The sequence below is a fragment of the Hemiscyllium ocellatum genome, chromosome 10 (genome assembly GCF_020745735.1).
Source record: "Hemiscyllium ocellatum isolate sHemOce1 chromosome 10, sHemOce1.pat.X.cur, whole genome shotgun sequence".
NCBI classification, from domain to species: Eukaryota; Metazoa; Chordata; class Chondrichthyes; order Orectolobiformes; family Hemiscylliidae; genus Hemiscyllium; species Hemiscyllium ocellatum.
In genome coordinates this window covers 57,527,537-57,543,960 of record NC_083410.1, presented here as the reverse complement: position 1 = coordinate 57,543,960, position 16,424 = coordinate 57,527,537, and the positions used below count along the sequence as shown (strand labels likewise).

General features: G+C 41.2%; 1 protein-coding gene across 5 annotated transcripts in view; it reads right to left on the bottom strand.

Annotated features, from left to right (window-relative positions):
• LOC132819436 (echinoderm microtubule-associated protein-like 6) overlaps window positions 1-16,424 on the bottom strand; it is a 512,298-nt gene that overhangs the window by 318,056 nt on the left and 177,818 nt on the right. For all 5 annotated transcript variants that reach the window (XM_060830942.1, XM_060830941.1, XM_060830940.1 and 2 more), the window contains exon 12: window positions 1,979-2,085. In XM_060830942.1, the coding sequence (XP_060686925.1) occupies window positions 1,979-2,085 (107 nt within the window). The remainder of the gene's footprint in view (window positions 1-1,978; window positions 2,086-16,424) is intronic.

Here is a 16,424-nt window from a genome sequence, read left to right as displayed (position 1 = left end):
TGTCCTGGCATGAATTACTGTAGTAGGTTTCTACAGCATGATTTTCTGTCATGCGAGGTTGCAGAGGAACACAACTGTCATGCTATAGAATGACCTGTACTTCCAAATCTATGCCCTAGTTGTGACACCTCAACTAAGGAACAGGGCCTTCTTATTCACTCTGTCTAAACCCATACCTGAGAGCAGGCTTCCAGCACCCAAATTGGACAGGCAGGAGGTTGGAAGAACACAGGCCTGGTAGCATCAGGAGGTGGAGAAGTCAACACTTCAGGTGTAACGCTTCTTCAAGATCCTCCCCCAGTTCTGAAGAAAGGTTACAACCGAAGCGTCGACTTCTCCACCTCCTGCTGCATGGCCTCCTGTGTTCTTTCAACCTCCTGCCTGCCTGCCTAATTTTGATTCCAGCATCTGCAGCTTTTTTGTCTCCTTCCAGCACCCAAATGGCAGATGGTAATTTTTCAAACTAGCATTGCCAGTAAAGACAATGAACATGGACATTTAGGTAGGTCTAGGATCTCTCTCTGAGGGCAGGATGACTGATCCTGGTGAAGAAGGGTGGAGGCATGTGGACAAGGCAGTAGAAGAGGGTGGATATGGTGATGCAAAACTGTGGGAAATGACCTCTGATTGGCATCAGGTCCTGTCCTCTTGCTGACCATAAATAAAAATAGTTAAGCTATCAATGAATTCAAAATGGTAATAAATATGTCAATATCACCACATAAGGTCGAGCAAAAATGCCCATCAGATACTCTGGACTAAAACCCTCTGAACCTAGGACATGAACCTTTGAACTAAGAGTCATTGGGGTTTCTGACTGAGACAAACTAAGCAATATGCAAACTCAGGGCAGCTGTCTGGAACAGGGTTTCAGCTTGAAAAGCTAAAGGAAGAACCCCCACAAATGCCTCAGCTAAAAGACAATTAACAGCAGCAAACAATCAACTCATTCTGGAGCCTACAAAATTATGAAACCATTTAACTTTTAATCCTTTGCTCAGATACAGAGATAATAAACATTTTGCACCATTGTACGACATGCAAACCTATTTGCCTGGAATGGGAAGGCCTTCACACTATCAGCAACATCTTAATCTATACCCATCTAAGAGAAATAATGGACATTCAGAAGTATCAGAAACCCACTCACTTTAATTGGAAAACCATTCACACTTCATCTAATACTCAGGAGGCTCATTCAGACTCGAGAGGAGTGACAACAGCTCGGTGATCAAATTAGATTTGATGGGAGATAAGAGAAACTGACAGTCAGTATAACTGGGGAACCCTGATCTCTGGGGTTGTTCAGCAAGAAGTCCAAGCAGCGTCAAGAGAATCACTCACAGCCCAGTTGCAGACTCAGGAAAAGAAGAAGAGTAAGAATCTTCTTATCCATGAACCTCCACATATTGACGGGAAGTGACTGGAGAGCTGAGAGACTGACTGGGGGCAGCACCAGCGAAATCCACCACTGTCCAAGCCAACAAAAGCCACTTTGGAGGTGAGTATAAGGTCATTGAGATCCTCTGTCCCAGCTCAGTAAGATAGGATAGGGAGGGTGGACTTCAGGGCCAAGGGTGCAGGTCGCTCCCCAGGGAAGGGAAGCAGGATAGGACCCCAGGATTTGCGTTTACTCTCTCTCGTTTTTCCCTCGTCACCCAATAATTGACAGCTCTCTGTAATTCAGAACCCACTGTACCAAGTGGTGCAAGGGTGAAGTGGGGTGTTAGTAGCTATCAGACAAGTCTCATTTAATTGATGCATAGCATGGTTTTTTCTAAATATTCATTTACCTGTCAGGAATTATACATATTCTCAATTTTGCTACTTTTAATAATTCAGAGTTTCCTTTGCCTCTGAAGCATCTGCCTCCTATGTTTTTCACCAGACCACATCTCACTACAAAATCCCACTGTCAGAACCAGGGAGCTGTTATACAATACCGAGCAGCACTCCCTACACCACTGAATTTACCAACCTGACGATCATAATTAATTTGGACTTCTTGTTCAATGTCAGAATCTAATTCTGCCACATCCGAGAGATCTGAGTCGGATTCTTCACTGTTCGAATCAGCATAACTTTCTGTTCAAAACAAAATAAAGTATAACAAAATTATAATGCATTAAAGTATAATTTTATGTTTAAAATTCTTTGAATACATTAATTTCCATTATCTTACAAAACAATATGTTCAGGAAAGTGGAATTAAGATCAAGATCAGATCAACCTTGATCTTATTGAATTGTGCAGCAGGTTTGTGGGGCCATATAGTCTACTCCCACTCCAATTTCTGATATTCTTATGCTTCAAACCAATTAAGCTTCAATAATTGTATAATTGCACATATCTAGACACAATCGAAAAACAAGTTTCAATCATGACCAATCTATCATATAAGCAATGCAAGAAGAGCCAAGGGCATGAGAATTAATAGCATAGTGGAATAAAATAGACAGATTTTAAGCATTTCCTGATGGCAAGCTAGTAAGATTCCTGGGAGAAGATTTACAAATATGTAAGTATTGAATTCTTGGAGATATTGCAAAAATACATAATTGGGACAAACTTTTACGGTCTCATGGCTGGTGAGTTTGCTAGCAGGCAAATCTAAATATTCCTGGTGTAAACTTCCTGCTGCAAATTCACTCACTTGTCCATACATTTGCAAACAGTGGTAGAGATGGTGTTGTTGGCAAATAGATTCTACGGCAACCAATCATCCCCAGTGGAGATCCTTAAGCCAACAATTATTGGCAACTCAAAGGAAGCTTATCCTCCCCCCAAACTCAATAGTTATATTTATGGGAGGAGTTCAGGGCAGCATGTTGGATGGATGAGAAGAGACACCTCCCTCAAATGCCATTTTTGTACTTCAGACATCACTCCCATCTGGTCTGCCAAATACAGAAGTTTTCTGCACCCGTCTAATAGTCTACAATCCCCAAAACTTTCTCCTCAGCCATCTTGCCCTAGCCTTCCTTGCCATATGTGAATTTCCCAACACTTAACTGGCATTGCATTCTGGGATTACTATTCACCACTGCTACAACTGATGCAGCCTGGGCTACAGACTGTCAGAATAATCAGATTCGTCAGCAGTTCTCCAAGTTGGGAGTCTTGTGATTGAGGGGAAGAAGTCCCTGTATTACAACCACATTCAATACTTGTACGTTGAAATTTGGCATGATCATAAGGACCCTCACCAACTTTTAAAAATGCACCACAGAAAGTATACTGTCCGGCTACATAATGGCCTGGTATGCAATTGCTCTGTCCAGGACCACAAGAAACTATAGAAGGAATTATGCACAGCCCATACCATTATGAAAGCCAACTCCCAGCCATGGTCTCCATTTACACTTCCCGTTGTCATGGAAAGGCTGCTAACATCATCAAAGACCCACCCCACCCTGGTAATGCTCTCCTACAACCTCTACTGTCAGGCAGAAGATACAGAACTTGAACACACGCACCAGCAGGTTCAAGAATAGTTTCTTCCCTGCTGTTATTAGACTGATGAATGGACACTCTAACTTCAAAAATGTTGATCTTGCCTTGTGCATGTCCTGTATGGCACAATCCTGTATGCCTCATTCTATCCAAGTTTCTTTCACCCTATGGTCTGTATGTCCTTACTTACTATCATCTGCCTGTACTACTCGCAAACAAAGCTTTTCACTGTACTTACATAGATATGACAATAAATCAAATTAAATCCTTCGCTGAGTGCAGCATTATATCAGCCAAGTGCTCCGATTTTCACTCACTCTTTGATACAATATTAGTCAGAGTCATAGCATGGAAATAGACGCTTTGGTCCAACCATATCATGTTGACCATAATCCCGACCTCAACTAGTCCCACCTACCTACGCTTAGTCCTGATCCCTCCAAATGTTTCTTATTTGTGTGCTTATCTAAATGCCTTTTAAATGGAGTTGTATCTGCATCTACCACTTCCTCTGAAAGTTCATTCTCCAAAAGTCAGTCTTTGTGTAACTTTTTTATGTGAACCCTATTAAATTTTTTTAACATTTCTTAACAGTAGCAGAGATAATTTATTGCCATTCCATTATGTGGATTGCTATCTCAATTGGTCCAAATGTCTGGTCAGGATAGAATAATGATAATTATGATATCTCATAATGGTGTATTTCAAAATTCAATATTGACACAAAACATTGGCACTAGTGTAAATACTAATGGGCAGTTGACAAGAGTTGAGAAAGAAATTTCAGATAAGCAAATTATGTATTTCTATGTTTGCATGACAAGTTGGCCCTAGTTCAATTGTCAACACTTTTACCATTGAGGCAAACAATTGTAGGTTCAAGTCCCATTTCAGCACAAAAATCTAAACTGAAATTACAGTGCAATATTAAAGAAGCATCTCACTGTCATCTCTTGAAGAAGATGTTAAACTGAAGCCCTGTCTGGTTTCTCAGATCACATAGCACTACTTCAAAGAAGATAGCCCAGCCTCCTGGACAATATTTATTCTTCAGTCAACATTTCAAAACAGAATACCTGGTAAATATTGCATTACTGTGTGGGTCTTGGCAGTGCACAAATTAGCACCATGTTTCCACTTCGAAAGTACTGTACAGTACTTTTCCTGAGTGTTCCGTTCCAAAAATTCAGTTGAAACAGGTTCGAAATTTACTCAATTTTATACTTAAATATTATAATTATATAATCACATTTTTAGTTGGTGTCTGTTTATAGGACTCAAATTAATGCCCAGTGTTTAATTATATCATCCACTATCAACATCCTCTGGGTTCCCACCAACCATAAACTCAACAGGCCATGCCAGTGACTACAAGAACAGGCCAGAGACTAGGAATACAGCAGCAAGTAACTCACCTCCTGAGTCCCCCAAAGCCTGTCCTCCATGTACAAGGCACAGGTGAGGAACATAATGAAAAACTCTCCATTGCCTGGTTGAATGCAGCTCCAACAATACTTAAGAAGTTTGATCCATCCAGCACAAAGCAACCCCTTAGTTAGCACTACATCCACAACCATCCATTCCCTACACCACTGGTGCTCATTGCAGAAATTCACCAAAGAACCTGAGACAGCATCTTTCAAATCCATAACCTCTTCCATTTAGATGGACAAGGGCAGCAAACACATGGGAACACCATTACCTACAAGTTCCCCTCAAAGCCACTCTGTGACTTGGAAATATATTGTCGTTCTTTCACTGCCTGGAATTCCCTCCTTAATGGTGTTGTGGGTCTACCTACAGCACATAGATTGCAGCAGTTCAAGAAAGCAGCTCACCACCACCTTCTCAAAGGAAACTAGAGTTCAGCAATAAATATTGGCCCAGCCAGTAATGCTCACATTCCAACAGCAAGTAAAACACTTTCTAAAAATGTTGTTAGGTTCAATTCAAGCCATAATGAATTTTGAGTGCTCCTTTGATTTGAACTGGCTGCGACAGACATCTTGTTTCTTTGTCATTTGCATTGGCTGGGTTGGAATATTCTTAAATCACATGATAGATCACATTCTAGGATGATGATGTATGCCATTGTCTTCTGATTACTGCTGGTCAGAACTTCTGAGAAATTATAGTCAATTGGCATCACATTAGCAATGGCACTGTTGCCAGTCAGCAAAGTGTTCACTTTTAAGAAAATTGAAGCAAGTCAATATAGTTTTAAGCAAGCAAAACAAGTAATACATGGGAGCTAGCAACACAACATTATCAGAAAGTGAACCTTTTATTCACAAAGCACTGTTTACAACTGACAGAATCAAGCAATACAGAGGGCACCACACTTAATTTTAAAATTATGCTAGAAATACCTCTCCAACATAGGTTTTGTGATATTTGATGTCCCTTATAAGTATGTCACAAACAGATATTCTCACTCAAGAGTAGAAAGATGTGTTGAATGGGCTAATTCTGCTCTTACATCTTATGTCTTGTCAGGGGTATGTCATCTAAAGATGTGGCCAAGAATTGGGTCATTGTAGTGCTTTCTACATATAACCATATACTATTTTCCATTCTATGCTACAAGTACATATTGGTTTATAGAGATGCACAGCACAGAAACAGATCCTTCATCCAACCTGCCCATATCGACCAGATATCCTAACTTAATCTAGTTTAATTTGCCAGCACTTGGCCCATATCCCTCTAAACCCTTCCTATTCATATATCTATCTAGATTACTTTTAAATGCAGTAATTGTACCAGCCTTCACCATTTCCTCTGGCAGCTCATTCCATACACGTACCATCCTCTGCATGAAAATGTTGCCCCTTAGGTCCCTTTTAAAGCTTTCCCTTCTCACCTTAAACCTAGACCCTCTAATTCTGAATTCCTCCAGCCCAGGGAAAAAACCTTTGTCTGTTTATCCTATCCATGCCCCTCATGATTTTATAAATCTCCATAAGGTCAGCCCCCAGCCTCTGATGCTCCAGGGAAAACAGCCCCAGCCTATCAGTCTCTCCCTATAGATCAAATCCTCCAACCCTGGCAACATCCTTGTAAATACTTTCTGAACATTTACAAGTTTCACAACAATCTTCGATAGGAAGGAAACCAGAATTGCACGCAATATTCCAAAAGTGATCTAAGTATTGTCTTGTACAATCGCAACATGACTACCAACTTCTATACTCAATGCTCTGACCAGTAAACCAGACACATGAGCCTGCTTTTATTAATGGCAGGACAAGAGATGTCAAGTGGTGAAGGAAGTCTAGGATCCACTTAACAGTGAGAGCGAAACATCTAGGAAGATACGCGTCATTCATTGATAGAAGAAGTTTACTTGTTCTAATCTATGTCTCAGCGCTAATATACGCACATGTAGCTCAAAATGGGTTCCAAAATGTGCCGTTACTTCTGGATCAGATGACTTCAATTGAAATGAATTAAACGATTTTTGATGCAAATAGAATCCTGATGAGTCCCTCAAGTCTCTAACCCTGCCCGATCATTTCTTTGTACAATTGGGACACCTTCATATTTTTGTCATCCCTTCTACCTCTTCTTCCACATCCTGTTCATCCATTTCCTCCGCTGAGCTGTGTTGTTCTTATTGGGTGTCACCTTCTTCAAGGTGCACATTTCTATGAGAGGTCACATCACGGGGCAAAAAACCACAATGAGAGCCTTGCAGGATGATATTGCAAGCCATGACTTCATCAAAGTAGTCACTGGAGCTGAATCTGTAAAGCCTGAAGGCATGCTCAATCATTGTCCTACTGAACCATTGACTTTGTATCACCTCCATGTCTCTGTCTTTGGCTCCTATGGAGGAGCAAGTAGAAATCTTTTCACGCCATATCCTTTGTCCCAAGAATCCATTTATGGAGTTTGGAGATTGGAGTGAATACTTTTGGCAGCCTGGACTGACAGAAAATAAAGGAGTCTTGGTAGCTGCCAACAAGAGACAGTTATTATGATCGCTGACCAGCTAAATTTGCCTAACAATACTGTGGGTGCAGCTATACCACATTGACTGCATTGGTTCAAGAAGACGCCTCAGCTTCACCTTCTCAAGTTCAGTTAGGGATGGCGAATTAAAAACTGCCTGACTCAGTGATGCCTACATCCTGTGAAACAATAACTACATAAAAGCACAGCATCTCTCCTTCTGATGAATTTGATTAGCCAGTCACTGGATGTCTTCCTGACCATCTAAAAACAATTGATGGTGCCCTTGCACCTGAGGGAATTAAGAAGTGGAAGCAAAAGCCATTGCCATCTGCTCGTATAAAGCTGTGTCTGACCAGAATTGAATGTACTGTCCAGCTCTCATAAATAGGGCACCAGTAACCTGTACAATTCAGTGGTTTGTGAGCAGCCACCAAGGTTTGGAAAAAGCCAGTAAATGAAGAGTTTTAATGTCACAGAGACTTTGACAGGTACAAGCAAGACATGAAAGAATTGTTGTGAGGTAAGAAGTCTTAAGTGGTGCGAGGACAAATCTCTATGACTATCTGGGGAAATGCAGTTGCCTGTGGCAACAGTTCATGGTCATCTCAAGGTAGCTCCAGGATAGTTCATTCTCTGGTAAATGATGGGATGCATGTAAGACTGCCTTATTCTGCTTGCCTCTCATTCCTTTCCACTGGCTTTCTAATGCTCTGCCCTTTTTGTGAAAGGTGTTGCACTTCATCACTGCTCATCTTAAAATCTGTTAGTTATGTCCCCATCACGAATTTTTGCTTTTCTTGAGTGCTCTGACAATTTCTAAAACCTGTATTTAGTAGCCATGCCTCATCTTCTTATTCTCTCAATGCTAGAAGGGTAATGATCACTTGAACTGCCCAAGCATTTACTGCTGCCCAAGTTCCCCTCTATGCCTCCATGTACATGATTCCCAAGGGTGGCCATTACAGACATCCCAGTGTATATCCACCTTCATTCAGCTGCTCTTTTACAGACAGCTTTGACATCATTGTCAAAGTCACAACCTGCCCCTCCAAAGCTTAAAAAACCATACTGAATGTACACCGATTCTCCATATTTAACTTATGGTAGTCAGAAAGCAAACATAACAGCCAACCTGGTGATCTGAAATCATTATTTGTTGCTACGACTGAATCAGGGTAATTCACTATTAGGTCATCAAAGTTAATATCCTAGCGGAAAACATATTTGCAAAAATTTTAAGAATACCAATAAACTATGAAGCAGACAGAACATCTAAAATCCAAAATGATTGTGAGCTGCCTTCATCTTGTTTACCTTAAATTCCTCTCATCTTTCTTAATGTCAACCCATTTAATTTAAATTAGAGCGTGTTATGAAGCATGAAAGCAGAAGATGGAACCAAATATATATATTTTTAAAAGATCAGTTGGAAAGCCTCACCAGAAGATATTGTTAGGCCAATGGATCAGAGTGGAAATCCATCTGGAAAATTATGGAATATAAAAAGAAAAAGCAATACAGCTTCTCACATTTTCAATGTTAATTAATTGGACATTAGTTGTGTTTAACTTTATACATAGTGTAATTGAGATGTACAGCATGGAAACAGACCCTTCGGTCCAACCTCTCCATGCCGACCAGATATCCCAATCCAATCTAGTCCCACCTGCCAGCACCCAGCCCCAAACCCTCCAAACCCTTCCTATTCATATACCCATCCAAATGCCTTTTAAATGTTGCAATTGTACCAGCCTCCACCACTTCCTCTGGCAGCTCATTCCCTACACGTACCACCCTCTGCGTGAAAAAGTTACCCCTTTAAGTCCCTTTCATATCTTTCCCCTCTCACCCTAAACCTATGCCCTCTAGTTCTGGAACTCCCCCACCCCAGAGGAAAAGACCTTGTCTATTTACCCTATCCATGTCCGCTCATGATTTTATAAACCACGATAAGGTCACCCCTTAGCTTCCAATGCTCCAAGGAAAACAGCACCAGCCCGTTCAGCCTCTCCCTATAGCTCAAACCCTCCAACCATGGCAACATCCTTGTAAATCTTTTCTGAAACCTTTCAAGTTTCAAAACATCTTTCCGATAGGAAGGAGACCAGAATTGCACACGATATTCCAACAGTGGCCTAACCATTGTCCTGTCCAGCCGCAACATGACCTCCCAACTCCTGTACTCAATACTCTGACCAATAAAGGAAAGCATACCAAACACCTTCTTCATTATCCTATCTACCTGTGACTCCACATGCGGACATTAACTTGCAATTTACTTGAGAGCATAGAAGTTAATGCATATTAAAACCGTAGCGCTGGGATTAGGAACTGTATTCTTGAAAAGTGTAATGACCATGAAACTGATCATGATTAGTAACACCTAACATAGTAATTTTCCTCACAGGTAGTCTATTGCAGCTGGTTTTAAAGCATTGCTTGTGGGTGAAAATATTACCCTTTAAATTGAGATAAAATGGTTTGTTATAAATTCTTGAGTTGTTGAAACTTTGATTTTGTGAAGGTAGTCAATGTGGGATGCTAGTTGTTAAACATTTTGAGTGAGATTCTTAATAAGTGTTATATTGAATTGTATATACATTGAATGTTACATTAATAATTGTTCATTCAGGAACAAAGTAAACTGTATGAAAATCTGATATAAATTAATCTTGCTGTTTGAAACAAATCATGCAGAGAAATAACTTACTAAATCGAAAGAATTGAACACAAGTCACCAATTACCTAATTGTTTTATACAGAAAATGCACATACAAAGATCATTGTTTGAGGTTTCTGAGGAGGGCTGTCTCATGATGCGATGCATTGTACTTAATATGGAGATGTCTAATTTAGTTTATCAAGAAAGTTTGGTTGTTTGCTTTATTTAAAGAAAGTGAAGGTTGAATGCATATTAATTGGATATTTTTATTCACTTGTGGAACGTGGGTGTGCCCATCCCTAGTTGCCTTTGAAAAGATGGAGGTAAATTGCCTTCTTAAACTGCTGCAATCCATGTGCTGTAGATGGATCCACCCTGTCATTAGGGAGGAAGTTCAAGGATTTTGACTCAGAGATAGTGAAGGAAAGATGATAGACTCTCAAGTCAGGGATGGTGAATGGCTTGAAGGGGAACCTGCAGGATTTGCTGCCATTGTCTTTGTAGATAGAAGTAGTTGTAAGTTTGGAAGGTGCTGTCTCAGGACCTCTGGTGAATATCTGCTACCAAGCCTTAGTGGTGGAGGGAATGAATTTTTGTGAATGTGATGCCAAATAAAACAGCTGCTTTGTCCTGGATGGAGTCAATCTTCTTGAGTGTTGTTAGAGCTGCACTCATCCAGACTAGTCAGGAATATTCTATCACACACCTGGCTTGTGCCTTGTAGTTGATGGACTGGTTTTGGGCGGCAGGAGGTGAGTTATCTCCTACAGTGTTTCTAGACTCTGACCTGTTTTTGTAGCCACTGTATTTACATGGTGAATCCAGTTCAGTTTCTGGACAACGGTAACGTGATGGTAATGTGTTGAATATCAAGTGGTGATGCTTATATTGTTATTGGAGATATCATAACCTGGCATTATGTAATGAATGTTACTTGCCACTTTTCAGCCCAACCATGAATATTATCCAGGTTTTGCTACATTTAAATACGTACTGCTTCAGTACCTGAGGAGCTGCGAATTGTGCAGTCATTGGTGAACATCCCCACGTCTGGCCACGATGACGGGAAAGTCATTGCCGACATAGGTGCCAAGATGTTTGGGCCGAGGAAAATCCCCTGAGTAATTCCTGACAGATGAGCTGAGATAATTAACCTCCAACAACCACAACCACCTTGCCAAACAGTGGAGAGTTCTTCTCCACCCCCTCCCTGATTTCTATTGAATCCAGTTTTGCTTAGATTCCCTGATGTCAGTCAAATATGGCCTTCACATCAAGGACAGTCACTCTCACCTCAACTCTGGAATTCAGCTCTTTTGATCATGTTTGAACCAAAGGTGTATTAAGGTCAGGAACTAAATGATGGAATACAAACTGGGCATCAGTGAGCAGATTATTGGTGAGCAGGTGCTAACAAATATATTTATAATCACACTGTTGATGGCATCTTCTATCACTCCAGTGATGGTTGAGAGTTGACTGATGGACAATAATTGGCTGGGTTGGATTTGTCCTGCTTTTTGTGTACAGGACATCCAAGGGCAATTTTCCACATTTGGAGTATTGTGCACAGTTTTGGGCACAATGAAGGATGTACTGGCCCTGGGGAGTATTCAGAGGAGGTTCACGAGAATGGTCCCAGTAATGAAAAGCTTACCTTATGAAAAATGTTTGAGGACTGTAGCTCTGTACTCGATGGACTTTAGAAAGATGGGGTTGGGGACTTAACTAAAACACACAGGACACTTAATGGCCTGAACAAAGTAGATTTTGGAAAAATGTTTCCATTGGTAGGAGAAACTAGGACCCAGGGCACAGCCTTAAAGTAAAGGGAAAACCTTTGAGAACAGAGATAAGGAGAACCTTCTTCAACCAAAGAGTGGTGAATCTATGGAATTCATTGCCATGGGAGGCTTGGTCATTGAGTATATTTAAGACTGCGATAGATAGGTTCTTGAGAATCAAGGGGATCAAGGGTTACAGAGAGAAAGTGGGAGAATGTGATTGAGAAACTTATCAGCCATGATTCAATGGCGGAGCCGACTCGATGTGCTGAATGGCTTAATTTCTACTCCTATGTCTTGCAGTCTTATTGTCAAGTTGATATCAGTGTCATAGTTATACTGGGAGAGCTCGGTTAGGGGAGTGGAAAGTTTGGGTGCACAAGTCTTCAGCACTATTGCCAGCATGTTTCAGGGCCTATAGTCTTTGCAGTATTCAATGCCTCCAACCATTTCTTGATACTACGTGGAGTGAATTGAATCGGTTGAAGGTGGGCATCTGCACTTCTGGAGATGTTTGATTGAGGCCAGGATAAATCATTAACTCAGCATTTCTGGCTGAAAATTGTTGCAAATGCTTCAGCCTTACCTTTTGCATTGGTGGGCTGGGCATTCCCATCAATGAGGACGGGAACATTTGTGGAGTCTCCACTTCCGGTAAGTTGTCCACCGCCATTCACGACTGGTTGTGGCAGGACTGCAGAGTTTAGATCTGATCCTTGGTTATGGATTTGTTTAGCTCAGTCTATTACTTCCCACTTGGGCTGTGTGGCAAACATAAGTCCTGTTTTGTAGCTTCACTAGGTTGACACCTCATTTTTAAGTTTATGTGGTGCTGTTCCTGGCATGCTTTCTCTTTATTGATCCCTGGCATTAGACAATGGTAGAATGGCGGATATGCCGGACCATGAGTTTGCTGATTGTGTTTGAATATGATTCTTCTGCTGCTGCTGTTGATGGTCAATATTAGCTCAAAGATTCCCAGTCTTATTTGTTAGATCTGTTTGAAGTCTTGCCCATTTAGCAGACAGACAGTGCCACGTAATATGATGTCAAGAAGGCAGACTTCATTTTCATAAAGACTGAGTGGATATTACTCTTAGTGATACCGTAATGGATAGATGCAACTGTGGCAGGCAGATTGGTGAAGATGAGGAGAAATGCATTTTTCTATCTTGTTGGTTCCCGCACCAACTGCTGCAGTCAAAGTCTAGCAACAATGTCCTTTGGGACTTGGCCAGCCCAATCAGTATTGCTGCTGCCCAGCACCCTTGATAGTAGATACTGAAAGATCCCACCGAGAATGTATTCTGTACCCTTGCCACCCTCAGTTCTTCCTTAAAGTGCTGCTCAGCATGGATGAGTGGTGATTCATGGTTACTCAGGAGTTTTCCTTGCTCACATTTAACCTGATGCCATGAGACTTCATGGTATCCAAATTCAATGCTGAGGACTCCTAAGGCATCCTCCTCCCTTATACTGCTATGTCTGCTCAGCTGTCAGGACATATCTAGGGATGGAGCTAGTGGTGGCTGGGACATTGTAAGGTATGATTCCGTGAGTATGACTATATCAGGTTGTCGCTTGACCAACCTGTGAGATGGCTCTCCCAATTTCACACTAACCCCAACTGTGTGTAAGGAGGACTTTGCAGAATTGACGAGACTAGCATGTGCTGCATGACCATATGGAGTGGGAGTAGTTATTTCTTACATATAACCCAAATGTTGAAGAGAAGTCAATAGCTTTTGTATCAAGATTGTTCAACAAAGCAGGAATTAACTGTGCACAGATAAAGAAAGAAACTCTAGGAACCAATTTTGGCATTAGATAATTCTATCGATATCTGTATGGCCAGTTATTGACTCTATTAAAAGACCACAGGCTATTGACCACAATATTTGGGCCTCACACAGGGATACCTCCTCTACATTCTAATATGCAGAAGTGGGTGTTGCTGCTATCAGCTCACACTTACACAATTCAGTATTGTCAATCCAAATTACATGGAAATGCTGATGGGTTCTCTAGATCAACTTTGTCAAATGAGTAGACTACAAACAGTAGATGTTTTCTCCTTCAACCAAGTACAGAACACTTCAGTAAGGGAAGAACAAGTTAAAAATTTAAGAAGTACACTAGAAATGATCCAGTACCATCAAAAGAGTGGACATGTTACTTAGAGGCAAAATCATGGGAACAACCCAGAACTGAAGCCACATATGTCACATAGAAACTAGCACAATCTATATAAGCAGAATATCTCCTATGGGGAATGAATGCCATCATTCTACTACAGTTAAAGAAACCTGAGCTAAATCAAGCACATGATGGTCACTGTGGCATTGTCAGAATGAAGGAGGTAGGCAGAAGCTATTTTTCATGGCTTCACTTCAAAATTGAGGACAAAGCAGAAATATGCAACTTGCACAAGAATTCACAACCTACACCCATTAGCACCATTCCACCCTTGGGAATGGCCAAAAAGGCCATAGCAAAGAATCCACACTGATGATGCTGGATTCTTTCAATGGACAAATATTTTTCATAATGGTTCACACACAAACTAAATGGCCTGAAGTTGCCATCATGAAGATGACACCTTCAGAGAAAATCATTGAAAGATTGGGGGAGATCTTTGTAATATTTGGTTATCTGGAATAATTTTATAGTGATATAAACTGTGGACTTTAATCACAAGAGTTTACAGACTACCTGAAGTAGAACAGAATTCAATATATTTGATCAGCACCTTATCATTGAGCCAAAACGGTTTGGCAAAAAGATTTGTTCAGACAATGAAATATTCCTCATAAGCTAAGTCCAGAACAATAATCATTATCCAAACAAGTGAGCCAATTTTTGTTAACATATCTGAACACAACCCACTTAACGACTCAAAGTTCTCTGGCACTGCTCACAGTAAAGCCTCAGTTGTACACAGCCTTTGATTTGCTGAAACCTTCCATGGCAAAATATATTGTTGACAGGAAAACACCGAATCAAGTTTTCTGATGAGAAATCAAAGCCACGTTTTTCAAAAGGTCAGGAAAGGCTGGTGAGGAATTATATCGCTGGCAAGTGGGTACTACTCATCACTTAATGTAGGTCAGTTAGCTCAGGTGGTTAGAGCACGGGTACTAATGATGCCAAGGTCGTGGGTCCAATCCCACATTCATGAGATGTGTCGTTGTGATTTGCAAGTGTGTCAGTCAGAGCAGGCAGGGAGGGACAAAGCAGAAAACAAGGTAGGATTGATAAATTAAATTGCATTTGCTTCAATGCAAAAGGTCTAACAAGGAAGACAGATGAACTCAGGGCATGGTTAGGAACATGGGACTGGGATATCACAGCAATTACAGAAACATGGGTCAGGGATGGACAGGACTGGCAGCTTAATGTTCCAGGATACAAATGTTACAGGAAGGATAGAAATGGATGCAAGAGAGATGGGGGAGTGGTGTCTTTGATAAGGGATAGCGTTACAGCTGTGAACAGCTGTACTAAGGGAAGATATTCCTGGGAATACATCCAGGGAAGTTATTTGGGTGGAACTGAGAAATAGGAAAAGGGATGATCACCTTATTGAGATTGTATTATAGACCCCCTAATAGAGGGAAATTGAGAAACAAATTTGGAAGGAGATTTCAGTTATCTGTTAAGAATGGGCCAATGGTCTGAGAAGTGGCAGATGGAGTTTAATTTAGATAAATGTGAGGTGCTGCATTTTGGGAAAGCAAATCTTAGCAGGACTTATACACTTAATGGTAAGGTCCTAGGGACTGTTGCTGAACACAGAGACCTTGGAGTGCAGATTCATAGCTCCTTGAAAGTGGAGTCACAGTTAGATAGGATAGTAAAGAAGGCGTTTGGTATGCTTTCCTTTATAGGTCAGAGTATTGAGTACAGGAGTTGGGAGGTCATGTTGTGGCTGGACAGGACATTGGTTAGGCCACTGTTGGAATATTGCATGCAGTTCTGGTCTCCTTCCTATTGGAAAGATGTTGTGAAACTTGAAAGGTTTCAGAAAAGATTGACAAGGATGTTGCCAGGGTTGGAGGATTTGAGCTATAGGGAGAGGCTGAACAGGCTGGGGCTGTTTTCCCTGGAGCGTCGGAAGCTGAGGGATGACCTTATCGAGGTTTATCAAATTATGAGGGGCATGGATATGATAAATAGACAAAGTCTTTTCCCTGGGATTGGGGAGTCCAGAACTAGAGGGCATAGGTTTAGGGTGGGAGGGGAAAGATATAAAAAAGACCTCAGGGGCAACTTTTTCATGCAGAGGATGGTACGTGTATGGAATGAGCTGCCAGACGATGTGGTGGAGGCTGGTACAATTGCAGCATTTAAGAGGCATTTGGATGGGTATATGAATAGGAAGGGTTTGGAGGGATATGGGCCGGGTGCTGGCAGGTGGGACTAGATTGGGTTGGGATATCTGGTCGGCATGGACAGGTTGGATGAAGGGTCCATTTCCATGCTGTACATTTCTATGACTCTGTAATAATAGGGTGGTTATGGTAAGGGATTTTTAACTTTCCAAACATAGACTGGGACTACCATAGTGT